General features: G+C 39.9%; 1 protein-coding gene across 1 annotated transcript in view; it reads right to left on the reverse strand.

Moving 5' to 3' along the window:
- DSG4 (desmoglein 4) overlaps positions 1-19,678 on the reverse strand; it is a 38,716-nt gene extending 19,038 nt beyond the window's left edge. The window contains exons 1-8 of the mRNA XM_006205081.4: positions 19,383-19,678; positions 8,552-8,587; positions 6,840-6,971; positions 4,907-5,062; positions 4,396-4,540; positions 2,036-2,202; positions 1,601-1,735; positions 561-746 (exon numbers count right to left, since the gene is read on the reverse strand). Coding sequence (XP_006205143.3) covers positions 561-746; positions 1,601-1,735; positions 2,036-2,202; positions 4,396-4,540; positions 4,907-5,062; positions 6,840-6,971; positions 8,552-8,587; positions 19,383-19,430 — 1,005 coding nt within the window. The 5' untranslated portion in view covers positions 19,431-19,678. The remainder of the gene's footprint in view (positions 1-560; positions 747-1,600; positions 1,736-2,035; positions 2,203-4,395; positions 4,541-4,906; positions 5,063-6,839; positions 6,972-8,551; positions 8,588-19,382) is intronic.
- Positions 19,679-20,161: the final 483 nt, after the last annotated feature.

Below are 20,161 nucleotides of genomic sequence, written 5' to 3' on the forward strand. Positions count from 1 at the left end.
CATCTCGTTGCTTCCCTCCGTGAATACTCCACTGCAGCCCCACGGAGCCGCTCACCATGCCCTGAACATGATTTTCATTTTCTCACCTCCGTGTGTTTGCTCATTTCACTACCCACATTAGCAATCCCAGTTAAAAGGTCTTGCTTAAACCTTATTCCAGGAATGAAGCCCTTTCAGACACACCTAGTTCAGAAGGATCTCACCTCAGTAATTATTTTGTATTTCACCCATTTGGCCATTAATTATGTTTAATATCATAACACCTATGCTACTATTTATTTTGTTTTTAACTCACGCTATTTTCTAGTTTGGGAGAACTTGCCTTGTCTTCTCAATTGGTTATTGGGCATTGTGAGAACAAAACAGCCTTCTTATTTCTCATGGTAATAAATACTGCATTGCTGGGCTGGGAGTCTCAGACTGACACAGTCTGAGCTCACCCAGGGCTCTTGTCCACATAAATACTATTCCAGGTTATGGAGTGTTTGTCGTAGGCACATTCTATCCCCGAGTATTTTAACCCTTCTTGGGAAGAAAATATTGCAGATCCCATACTGTACCTGGACGACTTTCAAAATCCCTTCATTGGTTCGTGGATCTGTTTCAATATCAAACCAATTCCCATCATTTCCAGAGAGAATTAAATATTTTGCCAACCAATTGTCAGTGCCTTCTTCATCCAGATCAATTGCTTGGAATCGTATCAGTTCCGAACTTAAACAATTCTCTTCAATACTTGCTGTGTACTGAAATGACATGGATCAATTTTATTATCAATGAACTTTCAAGAGGAAAGATATTTACTAATACATAATCATCATTTAAAATACTAACAGCAAACGATGCCAATGATTTTTGCATCAGCCGTATGTCCAATCAGAAAATATAAGAATAAAATGATTGTAAGATAATGAAACTTATTTTCTTGTGCCGTATGTGAAATCGAGGTCAGACTGGCACTTTGTTTCATTTTTCTTGCTTATTTTAAAATTTCCTTAAGTTACTCCCTCCTTTCATGTGAAGGGCTGGGTAGTAATTATATTAGGCTTTGTGGGCTAGTGAGTTCGTGTTGCAGCTGCTCATTTCTGCTGCTGTGGGATCAGAGCAGCCACAGACCATACGTGTAGGATGAATACAGCTGTGGCCCCATGAAACATGTTGGACTTTTTTTTTTTTTTAACCAAAACAGGCACTGAGCCAGCTTTGGCCCTGCTGTTTTTGATTTTATGCTTCTTTATGCCTAAAAATGAACATGGAAATTGAGAGTGTTTGGGACCCTCATAGAATTAATTCAGCAAATTGTCAGGCATAGAAAGATACATCAATGTTGCTTCATGATTCTCAGAGTTATATTAACAAATTTCCCCATTTCTGTGAGTAGAGAGCATGAGGAAGACAGTCTGTGCTTTCACAGAGGAGATTTGCACAGAATAGTGACTCAACGGCAAACGTGCACTGTTAACGTGTTACCATTATACAAGAAGACGTTCCAGGGTTTATACAGCAAGGCTGAGCACATCCATACATGTAGCAGAACCAGCCTCACGAGTTCGTGGGAAAGCAAATCCATGGAAAAAGGATTATAAGAGTATCAACTTACGAAAGTTTTCTCCAACACGGGGAAATTATCGTTGACGTCTAAAACCTTGATTCTACACTCGCACTCGGAGGACAGTCCGTCTGTAGCTCCGTCCCGATCCGAGCCCCGCACGAGGAGGTTGTACATGCTGTGTTGCTTCAGATGGAAAAGAATTTTAAGACAGTTCTTGTTTTGAATAAAATTCAACACATTCTGATTATTACTCCATTTTCTTTTGTAATTTCTACCGTCTTTTAAAACAATTTTTTCTTGTCACAATTTTCATTTAAAAATAATGGTTGGATTATTTTTTACTTTTGTCCTTTAATTGGAGGAAGGGCATACATTTTTTTTTATGTGTGTGTTTTTATTTTATTTATTTATTTGTTCGTTTGTTTTTGATGTTTTTAAAATTGAATTCCTTATTTCTTAAAATTCATTCACTGAGAACTTTACCTCTCTGTCAAGGAAACTGGACATCGTGCAGACTTCTCCGGTGTTCCTGTTCAGGATGAACATGGGTGCACCCGCTGGCTCCTGAGAGATGATCTTATAGGCAATTTTAGAATTCAGATGATTGTCTTCATCTGCATCTGTGGCACTTAACTTTACTACCAGTGTGTCTAGGAATGAAGATGGAGGTGAAGAGTGTTTGAGACTCTGTTAGAATCAATTCAGCAAATCATCAGGCAGAGGAAGAAAGAGTCGTCAGCCTTCTCCTGAATTCTTTTGTTCCTAGTGTTCCATGAAAATATATTACCATAACTTTCAGCTACAGCACTGATTATGAAAATAATGGTAGTTTGCGTCTATAAAATCCTTTACCACTTATAAAGTACTCCTTAAATGGTTAATTAGCAAGATACAGTAATTTTTAAAAAATCAATAATCTTTATCTTAAAAAATTTACTTATTAATTTATTTCAAGTAACTATAATAAACTCACTACATGGTTACATAAGTCACATCCTTCTTATAAAAATGAACTATTTCAAAGTATCATTTAGTGAGAAGGCTGACATTGTCTCACATTTCTGCAAATATATTTAAAATTAAAAAAAATTTTATACAATTTTTAAAGGTTACTTTCCATTTACACTTGTTGCAAAATATTGGCTATCTTCCCTGTGTTGTTCAACACATCCCTGAGCCTGTCTTACACCCATAGTTTGTAAAGTAATTAAAGTCATCTTTAATGTGTGAAAAAAAATTCAACAGCCTTTATCACAAAGCTGAAAAACTGATTTTATCAATTTGTTTTTGCCACAGTTTCGTGAAATTATTTTAAAATGCTCAATTAGGAAAGATCATAAAAAAAAAAGGAAAGATCATAGCTTCAGCATTGTAGGTATTTTTTGAGTACCTATGTTCATTATTTTCACTCATCCAGAAAGCTGAAAATTATTATTGGTTGCCTTTGAAGATAATCATACTTTTACTGACCAGTCAAAAATACATAATGCTGGGAAAAAAGATGTATCTACAGGAAAATAAGGAGTTCCCAGTTATTCACAGACGTGAAGCACAGGCATCCTGCGCCAGTCCCCAAGGACATCGGCTCACAGGACAGATCTCCCAGGCTCGGCTGGTTCCTGATGTTTTTCTGCTGCCCAGCCAGCCTTCAGAGTGAGAAATCCTAGTACAGAGATCCAGGGACCCACTGAAGAGAAAGAGGCAGGTTTCACAGAACTCCTAGTTGATGAAGGTCTTCCTGGCCCGGTGGGGAGCTCCCCTCCCCTGCGGGACGCTAATGAGGCCGAGTAGACCCAGTTCTGGGCTTGGGTGTGCGTTTCACCATCCCTTCCTTCACCAAGGTCGTGCCGAAGTGTGTTTGGGGGAAACAATGATGGACTTTGGACACTCTTTCTGTTTTGCCTCTTTTAGGCAGAACCCTCGCTTTGTAACATCCTGTGTTACAAAACTTCCATGTTTCTTATTGTCAACAGCACTTTCCTTAGGGGATCTGAAAAAGGGGTTCTCCTGACACCCCTCCTCAACCTTTGCCCTTTGTTATCTCTTTCTGTCTTTCCTCTAACATCTCTTGTTTCTTTTTTCCTGCCCGCCCCCAGGCTTCTCCATCCTTTCTTTGACTCTCAATAGGGACCTCTAACTTGCTTTTTTCTCACCTGTCTTTCTTCCGGAATTTCTTTTTTCTATTCTTTTCCCCAAAATTTATTTAGATGTGTAAGAGCAAGACATAGATGTAAAAGGCAAAGGCATATATTAGAGGACTGGGGGCAGAAAGAGGCAGACGGCAAAGAGGGGAGAAGAGAGGAAGTAGCAATATAGGAAAAGCAAAAATGCAGAAAGGAGAAGGGACAGAAAGAAGGAAAGAGAGACGAGTGTGAGAGTTGGAGAATGAATGAAGCAGAATAAAAAAAAATGAGAGAATGGAATGTCACTTGGCTGTGTAGACTTTAAAGACCAGTGTTACCTTTGTGAGTGATCCCATGGCTACAACTGCAGGTGAACCCTTCACCACTCTGTCTGGTGTGGTTCAGCCCAGAATTTGAGGAATAGACCAGAACAGAGCCCATTTCACATTCTTATGTCTTCTCTTCAGTTAGTCATGAGCCCAGTGACAATCTCTGAGGAAGGCGCTAAGCTCCTGACAAGTCGTATGTCTGAGGATCCTCCACAAACAAGAGGATGTTTAGCATTTTAGATAATGATTTTTCTCTCAGTCAGTTTTAAGTTAGAGTTTGTGAGGTTTGTTCAAAGTACAAATTCGCCTTTTTCTGATACTGAAATTACCTGTGTTTTGACTAAGAGAAATAGAGATGGCGTAATGAGGGAAGGAGTGTCTTTCTACTTACTGGCATCGCTGTTTTCTTCGATGCTGGCTGTGTACACATTTTGCGTAAAGACAGGGCGATTATCGTTTATGTCCATGACTTTGACTCTAAGCTCAAGAGGCTTTTCTAAATCTTCACCCCGCGAGTTCAGAGCCCGACAATAGATCTGTGGAAAGTTGGGGAAAAAAGACTGTCTTTCTCCAGCAAAGGAACAAGTAACACGCTGGAAAATATACCAGGAAATGTGCAAAGAGAATGCTCAGTGAATTTTCCCAGTGAATTCAGACTATATTACAGTGATATTGCTATATTACAGTAATTTAAATATCATCAAGACATTTGGTCCCATTCATATGCAGCATAACACAGAATCTTGAACTCTAAACTTATATTTATATGCTTTTCATCTGTCCAAGCCCTTTATTTGATTTCAGTCTACAGTGTTTTATCAAAAATAAGTATTAGCCCTGAGATTTTTTTTTTAAAAAAGGGATGAAGATATGCGTAAATCAAAACACACTGCTTGACTTACCAAGAAAAGCGGCGTTATCTCTCTGTCCACCACTGATGTGATGTTGATTTCTCCCGTCCGAGGATTGATGGTGAACACTCCATAGGGCGGTCGATCAATTCCTGCCCCAGAGATGCGGTATGTAATCCTCTGATTCACTTCACAGTCTGATCGGATCTATGAGGAAGAGGACCGGGATGGTCATCTGATTTAGAGCAGATCGTGATCTGCAGAGTGTAGTGAGATGGGAAGGGAATGGGCCTGGTAGACAGAAGGGGCTTTGGACCAAAACCTGGCACCATGATTTACGCCTGTGTGACTTGGGAAGATTCACTTAGCTTTGCCAAGCACCAGCCTGTATCCTAGGTTTGTTTTGGGGATTGTATGAGGTAACATGTAGACACTCCACCCCAGTTCCTGGCAAGTGGCATATACATGCTCCATGCCAGATTTGTTAATTAAGAATACATTGTCAGGGTAGGGGATAGCTCAGTGGTAGAGTGCTTGCTTAGCATATGCAAGGTCCTGGGTTCAATCCTCCATTAAAATAATAAACAACAAGTAAGTTAAAAAAAAAAAACTAATTACCTCCCCCCAAAATAAATTTTGGAAAAAGAATACATTGTTTAGTTCTCTGATTTTCTTTGCATCTAGCGAAAGAGTTTGACGGAAGAAATAACCATCCTTACTATTTTTGAAAAGATTGCGTTACGTTTATGTGTACAACTGTCTGGACTTTAGTTAGAGATTTAATAAAAATCATAGATAAAGAAAGCCAGAAGAGAAATACTGTGTTTAGAGGTATTGACAATAATTTTATCAGTTGAAACCTACCATCACTCATTTGCCAAAAAGATTTTATGGCAGATATTCCGCCACATAGGTTTTGTTTGAATCATTTTCTGTCAATTGCTCATAAATTTAACGAAAGGTATTTTAATTTTGAGATCTCACCTGTATACAGAAGATGAGAACACTCAGTAAAATACTGAGATTTGTTGCCCAAATGTCCACAATTAAAGACAGCTGGAAATACAACTTGGATTAGCTCCACTCTAATCCAAAGATCTTATTTATAGAGATGAAAATCCAGGAAATCCCCCAAATGCAAATACAGAGAAAAGAATGTGCTCCTGAGTGGGACAACATGAAGCTGTAACTGTGAGTTGAAAGGGAACAGTAACAGTTTAAAGCTTTCTCCAAATTTTCCCAAATTTGAAAACTTCTGAGAGAGATTAATCTCTTTTCTTGAGCTGAGATACAGTACTGCTGATGCTTATTATATATGTAAAGTTCATTATATGCATTTAAGCCATGTGTACGTGTGAAGCTATAAGTAGAGAATTCTAGAAGATCACACTACTGTGGGTTTCACTAGGGGGGCAAGACAGAGATGCCCAGACAGAGCTAGTGAGGCTGATAATGTGGCCCCATTCTTCCTCGGTCAGTATGTTACACATTCTTCTTTTAACTCTTCTTCCTTATTGATCCCCATTAGTTAGAATCCTTTTTTTAACGACTCTCCTAATTTCTGGATGTAGGAATCTAGCAGGGACTTCTGACTTTATCCTTACTTCCTTGGAGAGAATTAATCAATACTGTAGACCCTTGATTTGGGGGAGGGGTAGTCAGATGGCTGTTCACCGTGCATACACTTCCTGTAACATACACATGTAACAATAAGCAGACACAAACGAACAGATAAAGCCGGGTTGTGCTGGAGATCCCAGTCTCTCTTCTAGGATCCCGCAAGGCCCCTCTGCTCTGTATCGGCTCCTAGAAGGTGACATTCAAACCAGCGCCTCAGCAACAAGAAATCACTTCATGTCCCCCATCTTCCTAAATCACTGTGAAGTAGTGAAGGCTGCAAATGCTCGCAATGTCTGAGGGCTTTCCCGCCCCGCAGAAGCCTTTGTTATCAGCACAGCAGAGCCCTGTTTCCTTCATCACTTACTCTGGCAATCGGATTCCTCTTGGAGTTGTCTTCTCCTTCTCGACAGGCTGCAGCAAACTTGATCCACTCCCGCTTCTGTCTTCTGACCGTTTGCCATTTCGTGGTGCCGTTTTCCACGTCAAATTCTTTCACCTTCCGCAAAAAGCGTTCACATTTCATACAGTGTTAGAACAGCTTTATTCAGTAAAGACATTTATCCCGCATTGTAAGCTCACCCAGAAGCAGCCATGGTACTGAATTTGAGGAATAAAGAAAGTTTTTACTAGTTCATAACTCTAGATAGATGTAGCTTGGTCACGCTGACCTGCACCTTCTCTTGGAATCATCTCTTTTCTAACTGTGTGATTCTAGTGAATCAAATTGCATTAGCTACGTGTGGAGCTCAGAGGGTGTTAAATGGATAATATGTGTGGCTTTTCTTTTTCCAGTCTGTCCTCACCAGGTGAGAGGCTTTGCTCACCTCACCCTCCATTGCTCTCAGACCAGACTTTCTGGTCTCGAGTTTAAAAGATTGCCAGTGTTCCACGCAGCTGCCTCCCATGCAAAAGGCAGATTGTGCCGGTGAGTGGGTGCGCGTGTTCACCTAAAAGGAGGAAGATATTTTCCTCTTCTCTTGATAAGGACTCCTCTCTGGCTAAGCATCCAAATAAATTATTGCAGGATTAGAAGAAAATTTTAGTGGAGTTGTTGGTACCTGCAACAATCCCATGGACACCAACGTGGCTTCTCGGTGTTGTCCATTTGAACCTCTGCTTACTGGCTGCTTTCCTGTTTGTATTCTTATGTTGCTATTGTTGGAGGATGTTTAAGAATTTTATAGTTAAAGATTTTAGAATACTAAATTCTACGTGGATAAATATATTTGTATACACACATAAGCGTGTATTTTTACATAGAGATTTTACAAAGAGATTTTTAAATAGAGATTTTACAAAGAGATTTTAAAAAATCCTTTGTATTTATTGAGACTTCCAATGTATTTATTGAGATGTAGATGGCTCTGTGTTTGCTTTAGCCAAAGCTTCATAAGTACCACTTTGGGGAAGGAAATGTTCCCTGTGAATGGAGCTTATCCTTTCAAGAACCAAAGCATTTGCCTTCCCCCCCACCCATTTTGATACAACTTCTTGAAATGCACCACATATTCCCTAGCTTGTCAACAGAGAGTAGAAAAATAACTTTATTTTCTTCAATGATTTGAGATCATCATCATAAAAAATTTTAACTGCCCTGCCAGAGATAGAAGATAGTAACTTTATTTCCTGAGTCCCACCACTCCAAATTGGTACCAGATTCTCTTTTGTTTTACATAGTTGTGTTGCATATTTTTAATTTTCATATTTTTTCTTCACTGGTTTACTATCAGTTGTCTTTCTTGCTGACATCACTGTCTGAAAATCCTCCTCCCATTGTGATATGTTATTTTGCTTCGTTTTATTTGCTTCAGGTTGGGAAATGTCTGACTAAGCTACTAGTGTTCTTTGGTAAGTAGGAGTTACTACACCGAGCTGTCACAAACCATGTCCAAAACCATGGCCACTTGGGAGCGTGGCTTTACCGTGGCTATTTCAATTTGGCAGTGGTTCTTTCCCTTACCTTTTTTATCTAGACAACTCTGGTTTCAAATATTCTGATTTTTGATATGTGAAGCATTACGAAATTCAGTTTTTCTCTTGATTTTAAATTGAGAAAATAGTTTCGTTATACATTACCTCAACGATAAATTCGCTGTTTACTTCCAGCAGCACCTGTTGTGGAAGGTACACTATTAGCATACATTTGCATAATTTAAAGGAAGCAGCATCATAAGACCATTGACAGTGTTCTCTTATTAATTCATTTGTTAAATACACATTTTGTTAATAGTGTGGAATAAACATGGGTAGTGCAAAATGAATGATACAGGCTTTGTACCCTCTAAAGGCTTAACCTTCAGGGAAGACAAACATGTAACTACAGCCAGGCAGGTTGGAATATGTGCTTCGACTGAGGCACCGATGGGCTCAATGGACAACTCAGGTTAGCAAAGTGAATTCTGGGAAAGCCGCATAGGAGTGCAGGGATTTGAAAGGGGTTCTAGGGGATGAACCTGCTTTGATAAGAGGAATTGAAGAAAATCTCAGCCAGAGTAAAACATGAGCGCAGATGTGAAGGCCCTAAGTTTCAGAGGATATTCTAGAAATGGTAAATGCTACTGGCTGGAAGGGAGAGGAAATAGTGAGGGGACATGACAGATCAGGTTTGGAATATCAGCTTGGAGGCAGATCTTGAAGTGCTTTATATACCAGACTAAGGAGTTTGGACTTTGTTGGACAAAAGCATGGCTTTTAAACATGTCATTGAATCAAGGGAAGGTTACAGGGGAAAAGCACTTGAAGTTGAGACACTCAGGAATTAGGAGTTGCTTAGATAAGACATAGCACTTGAACATCGGTGCTGAAGTGGCACTGGGAAGGGGAGAGGATGAAAACGATACCCAAGAACCGATAGGGCTTATGGACTGGGGACCGAGGGGAGGAAGAGTCAGATGATTCCGGTGATGTGAGCTTGGCTTTGTGGGAGAATCCAAGTGCTATTAATAGAAACAGAAATTTCAGTAGGAGAGCATCACTGCAGGGAGATGACGACTGAAGTTTTATTTATTTTCAGTGTGTTTCTGAAACTTGGGATAGATGTAAAAGCTAAAGAAGTAGAGTTTATCCAAACAGGAGTGCTATTGAAAGTTGAAGGAAATGAGGCTATGACACTGAAACAGTTTAAATGAAGTAGGCAGGCAACAGAATCTCATGGGAAAGCTTATGTTTGTGCAGGGGGCAGGAGGAAGAAGTCTAAACGCAGAGGGTGCCGAGAGACTAAGAGGAGAGCGAGGTCAAGGGACCAGGGCGGTGGTTGCCCAACAGATTCCATTAGAGTAAGAATGGTGAGAAGGGGCGGGGCTTGTGGTGGTTGTGGTGGAGCGTTGGTGAGGATGCCGAGTTCAGAACAGAGAAGAGGCTGGATGAGTGGGTGGAGGAGGAGTAGCAAAAAAGGAGGCAGAACGAGTGTAAGTAGTGAGAAGAAGTTAGACAAAGGCGGAATAGTCAATGGTTGGTGCGCCCTAGCAAGGTGCGAGGAGGAGGGGAATGAGACGGTCATGGGATCTGAACTTAGCAGTCGCTGCTCACTTTCGCCAGGGGCGTAAGTCAAATGACAGGAGTCAAGGAATGAGTTATTGAGAAAGTGGAGAGAGCAATTGTAGAAATTGCATTTTTGAGTTAGGAGATAAGGGAACCAAGAGGTATGATGCAGTTGAGGATTTAATTGGAAAACCATGACCAAGTATACAGTCTACCGGGAGAGGAAAAGGTGTTTGTGAAGAAAGAGTGACGGCAAGAGAAGGGGGACAGGAAACGGGGGGGAGGAGGAAGGAGTCAAGGAGTACTGAACTGTTGTGATTAAGAGAGACTAGGAATGGCTGAATCAAAACTGTGGGTAAAAGAGCTGATAGTGAGGCAGACTATTTCTTCCTTTGAAACAGTCAGAAGAATGCAATGAAGAGAGAAAGTCATTTGGAAGTGGAATTGCAGGAAAATTACACGCATGCCTATTCCACTGCTTGGCGGAGTTGGAGTGAGCAGGAGTCGGGAGGGGCTGGAGGAGACTGTCCAAGCCCTCTAGGGTCTGCCCGAGGGCAGGTGACAGGAAGCCAGCTCAACACCACGAATCAGAGAGGGGCGGTCAGCCCACCTCGCATTCCTGAGTTAGGGACCACGTGAGCACAGAAGATAAATGATTATCCCACAGTTGGTGCCCAGTGTGAGGCCCAGCTGAGATTAGGAAGCAAGAATAGAATGCGGTCCTGGCTGTTTTGTGCCTTTTCTAGTAGAACCTGGTGACCTGGAAGCGGGAGGAGAAGGAATGGGAGCATCGGGGATTGTTGTCAAGTCCGAGAGTGGAGAGTCAGGGAGATGATCAGTCAGGAGTGTGACTCCAGCGAGTCAGGGAGCTCCAGTGAACTGAGAGGCTAGGGAGAGACTGGGACAGGGGCAGGGGTGCAGAACGGATTTTGCAGGTGTGAGGTGGGTGTGAGAGGGAAGTGGGGTTGGGGGGATTTGCAATGACGCTGACTCCAGAAGGAGGGGAAAAGAGATTAGCAATTTGGCAGTAGGGCCCGGTGTTTCCTCTTAACTTCCTTTCTCCCCCATGTGAACTTTTATCAGACATTATTAGTAAAATATCTAGACCTGGAAAAAACGTTTAATATTTAATAGGAGACGGTTTTAATTGGTTGCATAAGGTGTTTTGTTTCATAATAAATATTGCTGTTTGGAGTTTAGATATTTTTCTTGTTAGAAAGTAGATGATTCTAGAAGGTATAAGAAATGTAAAAATCACACAGAAGCATACTGCTTAGAGATCATCATGGTTAATATTTGGAGAAATTCTTTCAGGCTTTCCCCCCCCAAACATATACTTATACAAGTTGTGTTTTTTTTCTAACCAAAAAAAAAAAAAGAAATTAGATTATACCACACCATTTGATAATTTGGTTTCTGCACTCAGTTATTAAGGTAAAGTTCCATGTCAATGAATGCACAGAGACATCACACATTTTGAAGGTTGCCTTGTGTGTCACTTTAGAAGATGTCTTCCACGCAGGTCATCGGGATACTAGTATAATACAGAACTGATGGATTCTGAACTTTAGAGCTGCAGACTAAACTCTGACCCGTCATTCTCAGGCGCTGTCCTCCAGCGGAGGTCAACTAGCAGTGCTGCCTTGGTGGGTGTCAGAAGGTTGGTGAGCTCAGTACACGAGCCCGTGGTTATTAGGAAGGTCTCCCTCCTCATCCTCACCTCCCCACTCGTCTCCCTTCTCTCCCTCTCCTCTGCTTCTCCTCTTCTCTTTCTTCTTTTCCCTCTTACTGCTCCTCCTGCCCTTCCTGACATTGGCTCAGTCCTGACCGAGAATCACTAGCCTCACTGCACTGCTAACCCTTAAAGCTGTAATCAGCCCAGCCACCTGACATTGACCGAGGTGGTGAGAGTCCTAGCTGGGGTTCTGCTTGTAATACAGTCAGTGACGGGGCAGGTAATTTTCACTGTATCTGGTTTCTGCTCTTTACTGGCCTGCAAGGTTGATACTGGATGTACGCAGGGTGGAAACACCCGCTGGAGGATGGACCCAAGTCGCTGATTATTTTTGCTAAATTAATTAAACAAGGAGGCCATTAGATGGAGGTGGTGCTGATGCTATGGCGCCAACCAAAATCTAAGCCTGTAAATGCCGCAGGGTGACCAAGCTGAAACCTAAGGACAGCTGATCGCAGTCAACTAGGCTTTAAACTGCAGCCAACCAGTAATTTCCTTATTTTGCTTTTGCCTTTTCTCTGTAGAAGTTTTCCCCCCAACTTCCGTTGATGGAGCAATTCCAGTCATTTCTGGTTTGGCGATGCCTGAGTTGAATCAACTTTTGTTCACATAAATTCTTACAATTTTAATATGCCTCAGTTTATCTTTAAACAATTCATACACTCCATGCCTAAAGCTTCTCTTGAGTCACCTGATATTATTTAACCAAATCCCTCTAATTTTGCTTAAACTTTGCTGGCATATAACTGTGGCTTCCGGCTTTGGGAAAATATTGATGTTTGTGTGGACTAATTTTAATGTTGTCTTGCAGAGGTCTTCAAAACTTTTTGCTTATGTAGCCCTAAAGTTTTGTTGAGAAATGATATACTTCTTCAAAATTTTCTGCAGTGATATCTAAAAAATTTTGTTATAGGTTTAAGTAGCTGTGAAAGATGGAATTTAAGAATATGACAAATGTTGATATTTTAAAATAAAGCTGTTGTATTACTTTTAAAGGTAGCCAATAGAATCCAAAAGTTGTAGTCATTTGATGTCCAGTCCCATCCATTAAAAAATAGATGAGTAAGTTCTTTAATAGTTGAAAATTTTATTTCATTTCTATTTCTCCTTGAACTGTCTCCTTGAAATATTTTATTTCCATGTAGTGAACCGTATCCTCTATAGATTTCTCCTAGCGGAATTTATTAACTGTTCAATATATTTTAATATCTTTTTAAGGAAAGCGTTTATTGAAGTCAATCACACTTGTCTGCAACAAAAATGTGAATAGAAATTTTATTTTGTTGGAATTCTACAATTCTGAGGCTCTCAGCGTTAAAAATCAATTTCCCCTAGATTGAATTAGCTTTACAATTGTTATGAGCAGCACAATTGATTAAACTATGTGCAAATATGGAATTTTTGATGCGATAGTATTACATAGAGAAAGTAAAATTTTGTCAGAAGCTCATCGCAAAGGTATGGATGAAGCTTTTAAAAAATGAGTTCATGAATAAATATTACTTACTGCTAGAATGAAACAAGTTTTAGCATCAATTCTATTTTGTTGGGTTTTGTTTTTCAGTTGTAAATACTGAGAAAACTTATTCACACAAATAGGTGGATGATCTTGGATTTTTTTAGTAGCAGAGTCATTATATTCTTTAAACTTATTTTGAATTATATTATTTAAATCTACCAAGTAATTTATCATTACAAATAATTTTGGAATGACCTATTAGCTGACAACTCTATTAGGTCTTATGTTAATTTTGTTGAAAATAAATCCTTGAAAACCATATGACTTTCGCAAAAGGACTCATTATGAGCTTCGGAGTTAATGCTCTTTCTCATTATTAACGTTGATATTTTGAGTTATCCTGTAGTTTAGTGACCCAGATACTTTTACAATCCACTGCAGTGTGACATAGTGATATTTGGTATTCGTGAGAGGTGTGACTTTTTTTTAGAAGGGACTTGAGAGAGAACAAGCCTGATGCCTCAGGTTTAGGTGCATGCTCAGCAGACTGAAGTAAGGAAAGAATGTGTGTGTGTGTGTGTGTGTGTGTAAGGGGGCTAAGGATCTAGTAAATGATTCATTTAAAACTATCTGTGCACCTGTACCCTCTGAAGTGCTCATGTATCTCAGGGATATCTGGGTCCTTGTTGAAGACTGTTGTTACAGTAGCAGTTAAGCTGGTATCACGTGTCTTAAATCAGTGTATGTTTCTAAATCAAATAATTTAAATCTCAAAGTGGGTACATAGCCCTACAGTACAGTTTAGCTTCATAAAAAGCAATATGGCGTAGACACAAATACTTGAGACTTGGAGGCAAAAGAACTGAGTATGAGTCTTGACTCGGTTTACCAGCTCTGTGACCCTGATAAATCTCCTAGCCTCTCTCTGATTCAAGTTCTAATCTAAATAGAATAAAAAATGTGAAAGTGATAGGCACGGAAAATGCCCAGTCCATGTATAAAGAGGAATCAGAGCAAAAGGAGAATTTTCCTCTGTGCTTTAGAAGATATGTTCACAGCATCCCCGACACATAAAAGTACTGGTCAGTCATTTTAAAAGACTTGAAATTAGCCACATCAACCATACTAGTTCTCAGTTTAAAGGGATAGTGGGAGTGGTTTGAGTTTATTTTACCTTTGTCTTGTCTTCTCTACAGAATCCAACTCAGTTTAAAGATAGCAACTATCCAAGGTTGCCCTGAGAATCACTGAGTATAAACTCCTTTTCACCCTTTTGCTGCCCCTGACATATTTTTAGAGGCACCTGCAGGTGAGGGGCAGAAATAACCTGGAAAGGGGTATTACTGTCTCTGAGCCCTAATTGATGAGAAAGTTGCCTGTCTTCCTTTTTTTCTTTGGATGTCCTTACCATAAATCACATTAACTGAAGTAACCTGAATAGGACCTTTGCTAGCAACGTGAAAGTGCCTAAGAAGCTAAAATGTATGCGTCTGCGCTAATCTCCAAGGATATGATGAAGACTCAGACAGAGTGCCTGCCCAGAAAGGGCTCACATGTTAAAAGAGGAAGGAAAGCAGATGAGAAAAGATATCGCAATATTACAGACGTTGGGAAAAGGTGCATATATAGGATACAGCATGGACCCAAGTGGGCAAAGGAGTCTTGGACATGTGATATTGGGTTCAAATTCCACTGTATCACTTCTGGTACATTTATGAATCATTTATGCCCCCAAAGTTTCTTTATCTGTAAAATGAGGATATTTCTACTTACCTTTCAGGGTTTTTGTTATGTGTGTGAAGTAACAATGTTTTGCTAATGTTACGTGGTGAAATGGGACTTCAGTGACAGACCAAGTTCTAGAGAACCAACCCTTTGATTGTCTTGATTTTTAACCCTGAAGCTCGCTCTGAAGCTCACAACCCCGTTAATGTTGCCTGTTAGCATATAGGTGGGGCATATGGTGAAGTGACTTGGTAAGAAAGATAAATTAGAAACTAAATCCGTTCATTCATTCAAAATTTTATTGGTGAACTATTATGTGACAGGCACTGTCTTGTGTGTGCAAGACAAGTTCCAACCTTTTACGATGCATACATTCTAGGGAGAATAATAGGATATACACTATTTGGTAGCCATCTAACTTTTGGTAGATTGCCAAAGTTTTCCTGGGCCTCGTTTTCTTTTTCTATACCTTCTTCTAGAGAGAATGATGATTTTATATAAGATATGTGGAATCTAATTCATTACATGTGCTTATTGCTGTGTTGGAATACATATTATTCTTTTATACACCAAAGTGTTCAAAATAGTAGCTACTGAGCAAGGCTATTTTTCATCTCCACAACTTAACCTTTTGGAAGTCAGTTTTCAAAGTCATTGGCACACATAGGACCAACGTATTAATAAGCAGTTCTCTCGTGAATAGTACTTATAAAAATAATTGAGTAAAGCAATTGCTGTCCTCATTGGGAGATGGTTGAGATGCCAAGTTCAAGCCTAATTATACCACTTTTGTTTATAATTGAAGGTATATGAAGTAGAGGCATTTTAGTTAGTAAGCCATGTAATTTTCTGTGTAGAAAGGAAGGGCAAACATTTCTCATGCAGGAGATATCTGAAGGTTTCTCTCCAGTCCTTCCTCTCACAAACCCCATCATCAGAGCTGCTCTCCGTGAGTGAAGAATTCCAGCTTCAGTTCCACGTGGGAAAGAAAAGGAAACACCAGTGTAGCTCAGACAACAGTTTCATTGCTCTGCAAGAACTCCTCCCTGGGTCCTTAAGGCTAGAAAGGATTCATAATACTGTGAACTCAGGATTGAGAGGTTTTCTAAAAAAGAGAAATATCTTTGGAAAAGGGAAAGCATCACTGAGTCTCAAGAGCTGTGAAGTGTTTCTGTAGCAGGATTTTTATGCTACAACTTCACGTGGAGGTGTTATTTAGAAGACTATTAAAATTATAGGTCATTCTATGGTACTAATACTAGATATATCTTGGGGTAAAACATTTATTTTTCTAGCTCACCATGAACTCTGCAGGAATTTGAGGGCAAAAATAGAATTTTTCCCACTGGTTTAAACTATATAATTCCTTAGCCATTCATATCCACAAAAACATAGTAGAGGTAAGATTTGCTTTCGTGTAAACTTTGGTGTGATGAGGACATTAATGTTCTGTAACAGGCAGTACGGAAGCCAATCATTTAATGCTGTCCAGTGTATTCTGTTTAACACAAATTAAAAAAATCAGATAAGGTGTTTTTTCCCACTCGTCTATTCTTCTAGAAATTTGCCTGACTATAAAATAAATAAAAACAAATTCGTGTCCCACGTATCAGAATCACATTGTTTTATATGAGAGCTAAATTAATAGGTTAGTTCTAAAAATGGTTCAAAATTTTGATGCCCATTTTCAGCTCACAGTGAGATAACATCTATATTCTTAGCCACATACCCTATTTACTTTCCAAGAACCAGAATATTTAATTGAAATGTTTACATCTTATATGTAGCATGAATGATCACCATAGGTGCACAAAAGTTCTTATCTCATTAAAAGCTACATGGCTGTTTGTAATGATCTTATCAACACGATAAAATATAACCTCTCTCAGCTAATAACTGCTCTACCTTAAGTGATTCGTTCCTAGTAAAACTTACATAATCCATGGCATGACCTAAATCTTTAGATTCTCCAGCTAAAGTTATGAAAATAATATTCAGGAGCCAGATATGAACTTCTACTGCATAACCATTCAGTAGAGAGAATTATTTCTGCGTTGGAGGAAACTTAGTGACATCACGTCTAACCTTGTGTCCAGATGTGGGGTGCAGAGAGGTTGGGTGCCTTGGCCAGAGTTTCACAACCCCTTGAGGGGAAACTGTGACTCAACCCTGGGGCTTCTGAGTCCCGGTTCACTGTTGACTGCACCTCCCCACCCTAATTCGTTTTACCGCAGAAGTACACGATGACCATCCTTACGAAGAAAATGCTGAGGGACTCATGTGATATAATGAAACGTCCTGTTGTAGCTTAGAGTTTTGGGGTATCCTTTATAGGTTAAGTCAGTCAAAATCTTGTTTAAAGTGCTTTTTGTGGTCAAGAGATGACACGAAGTACCCGTCTCTGAGAGGCTGCCACACCCTCATTAGTGGAAGCTACAGTGATGCCCCAGAGAGCCTTTGATTTAGTTAATGAACCAGGGGCAGAGTTCAAGTTCAGGAAATGAAAGACAGGTAGGCACGCCTGTTCTCCACAACATCTATAAAATTAGGTTAATTCTCCTTGAACATTTCCTGTATTTGTTCCGATCTTAAAACATGCTAGAAGTTTCTACTTCCCAATTCCAAAAGTTATTAACTGATATCTTAAAGGATCTATTAGAAATGCAAAAAGAACTTAAGTCTACCACAATTACCAAGAAATGTAAAGTACAAATGCTTTAGTATCAGTAGGGGGAAATTTAGTATCAGAGGTACTAAAATTTATAATAAATCAATACTACCAAAAAGAGATCCTGAGAATCTGAACTATAATAGTCTGTCAAGATCAAGGAGAAGACAAATGAACTTTTCAGTTAAATGAATGTTGTCATAAAACATGTCTGTGCAGAGAGAAATAGCAAGTGAAATTTAGTGCTCAGAGGTTGCCTCTAAAACCTTGATGCATGCAATCAGTTTTCTGTACAGAAAACAAAAGGTTGATCTGAGTCAAAGTATGCAGGTGACCCATAGAAGTGTAACAAGAGGTCTATGCTGATGATTCTTGATTTGTGTTAAAGATCAAGTTGCATCTGTCCCTCTTCAGCAGTGTAAGTAAAACAGTGATCGCTATAACAGGGCATTGCGATTCTATTTGGAGTTTTTCAGTTTACAAATATATTTCAAACATTGTCTTGTTTAGTCCTCTGTCTCCCAAGCTCAGAGAATGGAATGTTCTACCGCTGTTCCCTTCCAAGCTTGGGCTGCGTGCCCTTTGGCAGTGTTGGGCTCCCGCACTGCCTTTGAAGCTCATGGAAACGTGAACTCCAGAAGAACGGCGGCTGCCAGGCCAGCTGTACAGCGAAGTGTTCCCTTATCTCCCCAGCGTGGCAGCCCTCTGCCTCGTGGAGCTGATGTGCAGAGGAGCCCCGTATCACGCCACGTGCCTGGCAATAGGGCAGGCATCATTTCCCAAGCTTCTGGGGTAGCCCCACTGCTGACGCTCCTGGGAGACCGAGAGGCAGTCAGCTATAGGGTGTTTGCATTTATTTGCTTGGAAAGAAGTATGTACAGTTTCCTCACAATCCTCTCCTGTCTTTCCACATACTTTCCCTTAACTGTTTCGACTGAATCGTTCTGTCACTTGACCGGTGATAGATTTAAGTCTAGTCTGATCTAACCTATCTTAGCTTTATTCTTTAACTAGACTTTTCTAATTGAATTGGCAGCAGTTTTGTGAGTTGCCTAACCTGATCTTTGTTCCTCTAAGGATCTGGTATTAGCAGCTGCCTTACCTCTTTCAAAGGTAGGACATTCACCATGCATAATGCCTGTTGGGAAAGTACTTCGTGCCTTGGGCACCCAGGCATTGGAGGAAACCAATGTAATATCCAAAATGCCATGTTTGTTTTAAAGAAATAGATCAACTAAACATTCCCTTTTGGACTGTGGGACTGCTTTAATAATTCCAGAAAGGGTTTGTCTTGATGCCTGGTTTTCTTCATTTTTCTTTAGTCATTTCTGACCGGAAAAAAATTCTCACGGCTTAAATATTTCATAATTAATTGCAGTGTAATTTTGACATAGCTAACATTCCTCCACCTTGAAGCAAACTCATAGGGAAATAACTGTGTAAAAGCAATGGGCTTGATCAGTGTTCCTTCCCTACAAATGTGGAACCCATTTGCACTGGGAATTTTGACAGCAATATGTCTGATATAAAGAAAAGAAAATCAAAGATTTTATTTCTGATTATAAATTTTAGAATTATCCCAGCATTTAATCTGAATCGGATTATGTCTCTGATGCAGTTTAAGTCTAATTCAACCAGATCCTGACCCTTGCTTCTCTATGGCATTTGTCCCCTCAGCATGGAGAGTCCTTTGAAGTCAACAGAGGCTGAACTCTTAGAACTCTCTTTACAGGAAGGGGTTTAAAAATGGAATAAATCCCATGTGGAAAGTCCTACAACTGACATAGGAGACAAGACGTCAAGATTGCATTTTTTTCCCAGGCCTTTAAATTCTACTTACCATTAGAATGATCAAAAAGCTCATGTTCCTGAAAAGGAGCCAGTCCATTCCTTCAGTCTCTCTTGCACACGAAGCCCAGTGAGATTTGATTTTAGTCCTAGTCCTCTGGGTCCTGAATCCGGCTTTGGAGCAAGATGTGCTTCGAGATGCCCTTCTAGGAGGGCCTGGGTGATAACTGCTGCTCTCTTGATAGAGGAGTGAAGATGTTCTATAATGACTCTGTTTCCCCACCCCAAACTCCGGGGCTGGTCTGGATGACTGGCCTTGCTTGGGCTCTGGGTAAGAGCATAGACACACCTTGATTCTTATTGCAATGAAACCCTTTGTTGGACACCAAAGAAAAACCTCACAGAGCGAGGACAAGATTTACAGGGAAGATACCCAATGAATAATAAATTACTCACAACATGAAAAATAATTAAAATGCTAGGGCCTGTCATCATGCTGAATAAAATTAGTAGGCTGCTTCTTACTGCCAGCGTTGTAAAAGCAAAATTACATATACTGACACACATACACACATGTTCACTACAGAGCCAACTTCAAGGACTGCGATTTTGAGCAGAGGGCATTGTGAAAAGGTACCAGGCCTAAGTGTGGTGTAGGGGAAAGACAGAATAATGAAACTTTCATCTCTTAATTCCGATGATTCCTGCTTCCTTCCTTAAGAAGTCCTATAGGTGAGCTGTATTCCTCAATTTTAAAGACATTCTAAAAATAAGGTTAAGACAAAGAAACTCTAATTTTACTAGCATATTTATTTCTACATTTTAGCATCT

This window comes from Vicugna pacos, chromosome 24, assembly GCF_048564905.1.
Source record: "Vicugna pacos chromosome 24, VicPac4, whole genome shotgun sequence".
NCBI classification, from domain to species: Eukaryota; Metazoa; Chordata; class Mammalia; order Artiodactyla; family Camelidae; genus Vicugna; species Vicugna pacos.